We start from the raw sequence: 2,383 nt of genomic DNA, 5'->3' as shown, positions 1-2,383 counted from the left end.
GTTAACAGCTGATTCCTCTGTTTCAGCTAAATCTGCCAACTCTGAAGTAAACTGCAGCTAAATCCATTGTCGTGCTTACAAAGGAGAGGAAGGGGGGGGAGGAAGCATCTATGAACCAGAAATAACTAGCATTGATATAATGGACAAGAAGCAAACCAGGCTGGCATTGGAAAACCATTTGAAGATTTTATATGGGTAGCTAGCAATCATATAATTAAAACAATGGACAAAACTTTCTGATTGCTTTTCAAATTCCTCATAAACAGCCAAATAAATAAAATGATTGAATTGAATCGAACCAGAAAAATCTAATTTCAAAGCTTCATACATTTGCCAAACTTACAACTTGGTCCTTAGACCATGTACAAAAAACAATAGAAGAAAAGGAAAAACTACTAATCATGTGGCCTTGGATGCATCAGGATATCAAAGTCACTGATAGTCCATTCTACAACTTGATCAGGGTTCCTGAAAACCTCTGTACCAACGCCAATAGAGTCCCAAGACCTATCTATAGGCACAGTCCCTGGATCCTGATAGAAAGGTAATGTGAATGCCAATTGTCCAGCCTTTAGCTTCCACTTCCTTGAATCACCGATCCATCCATCTCCTTGCTTCTTTGGGAATCCATATGATTCCCAAACCGGATGAGGTAGTATCTTAATAATCTCCTGTGGCATTGGATTGCTGTAAGGGTCGCATAGTTGGTATAGCTCTTGAAGGTGTTCAGCATTGCTAGGTGCACGGTAACTATGGTAAGCCTCATATGGAAAGTTTGCTGTGTCGTTACGATATATGGGAGAGGAACCACCACGAGTAATGTGATACGGAGGACATGCTTTTAAGTTGGTAGGGCTACACAGTGCAGTTGTAAGCTGGTGAAATTGTAAGCTGCAATATCAGAACAAACCAAAAGAAGTTAAAACTCTTAACTAACTAAAAAATATCATTGCAAATTATATGATCAAATAATCAATATGATCAGAAATCAGAAATAGAAAAAATATAAAGAAAGAAGCCAGCACATTGATACTTACATCCTTAGTCATTCCTCTGGTACCATAGCCAAATTTTCCACCAGCACTATCAAATTTCAGGGTGAGCTTTAGTGATGGGTATTTGTCTGATGTCCTCAAAAAGTGATGAAAAGCCCAACTCTTGTCCTCTCCAAGCTTCTTTTCCCATGATACAGAGTAGTAGGAAATGTTACGTGTTACTCCTTTACCAAAATCAACATCCAAGTCATAGGTGCCAAAGAAACTCCCTCTAAGAAAATTCTCCTTTGCAACAGTTTGCAAGCTGGTATGGTTATGGAACATAAGTGGCTGATTCATACACCCCTTTCCAAAACTTGAGAATCCATCTTCTGAATGTTCAAAGGGACCGACCTTCCTGCCTTTACTGGGGCACAATCCAGCATGTGTGTCTAGGTTACCATTTCTAAGAGTAATCATCCAAAACTGATAATAGTCAGAAATAAACCTCAGGTCGTTCCCATGTACCTCACACTTGGAACGAAGATACAGTTCCTTCTGAACAGCATACAAATCTGGGTCATTAAGAAGAGACAAATCTTGTCCCCTGAATGAACTAGGAAAACGCTTTCCAACACTTAATCTGTTATCGGCTTCTGTGACTCTATGCCGAACAGAGAATGTCTTAGGATGGACATCAAAGCAATCAGCTGCAGCCGGGCTCCCCATCTTAGGAGCTTCAGATCCAACCTTGTTACAGTAGTTCCATGAGTCTATGGCCAATCTAAGGTTAGAATTTCTCATACCAGGATCTCCCACAACGGAATATTCAGGTCCAGGCCACTCGTAATCATCTAATTGACCGAAGGAAACAGTGAAGGAAAAGATTGAAAGGAAGGAAAGAATAGCTAACACCATAGCCATTTTGTTTGTTGCAGACGCACGCACTGCAGATAAACAGAAGAGAAGAGAAATCAGTGTAATGGAACAGAAAATGAATAAAGAGAGAGAAACAAAGGAAGGGAGAAGAGACTTACCGTAATGATTTCTCGGTGTTGAATCGGACGAAGTGTAGTGTTGATGATGCTGTATGTATGCGAATGAGAGTGAGAGTGAGAGGCAGATTCTATTTACTATTTATAAAACAAGAATCCTACTTGGAGTAGTAACGTGTGCTGGAATGGAACTCTGTTAACCGACTTAATTAACCGAGTAACAGATACAGAGATTGTGATTGCAACGACAAGAATAGGAAATAAGACAGCCGGCCAACCGAAAAGGAAGGCTAAAATGTTGGAGTTGGAGTAGGATTAATTATTAGTAGAAACGGCTGCTCGAATGGAATTCTTAACCGACTTAACTAACAGAGTAACAGATACAGAGATTATTAGTAGAAGCGGTAACAATAA

At 39.8% G+C, this 2,383-nt stretch overlaps 1 protein-coding gene across 1 annotated transcript; it reads right to left on the bottom strand.

Annotated features, from left to right (window-relative positions):
• Positions 1 to 240: 240 nt before the first annotated feature.
• Positions 241 to 2,150, bottom strand: LOC148804369 (uncharacterized). Its single transcript, XM_088886864.1, has 3 exons — positions 2,012 to 2,150; positions 1,038 to 1,921; positions 241 to 891 (listed from the first exon to the last, which is right to left on the bottom strand). Exons 2-3 carry the CDS (start codon positions 1,896 to 1,898, stop codon positions 856 to 858), a joined length of 897 nt encoding a protein of 298 aa, XP_088742990.1. The 5' UTR covers positions 1,899 to 1,921; positions 2,012 to 2,150; the 3' UTR covers positions 241 to 855.
• Between the last annotated feature and the right edge of the window lie 233 nt (positions 2,151 to 2,383).

This window comes from Nelumbo nucifera, chromosome 1, assembly GCF_055504915.1.
Source record: "Nelumbo nucifera cultivar China Antique chromosome 1, China Antique-T2T, whole genome shotgun sequence".
Classification (NCBI taxonomy): domain Eukaryota; kingdom Viridiplantae; phylum Streptophyta; class Magnoliopsida; order Proteales; family Nelumbonaceae; genus Nelumbo; species Nelumbo nucifera.
Note: the sequence above shows the minus strand (reverse complement) of the source record. Positions and strands in the feature narration are given on the sequence as shown.

Bases quoted from the DNA above. Each gene is read 5' to 3' on its own strand.
- LOC148804369 (XM_088886864.1), bottom strand. From the start codon at position 1,898: ATGGCTATGGTGTTAGCTATTCTTTCCTTCCTTTCAATCTTTTCCTTC. The intron at 892-1,037 runs GTAAGTATCAAT...CTGATATTGCAG, and splicing joins CCAGAGGAATGACTAAGGAT to CTTACAATTTCACCAGCTTA.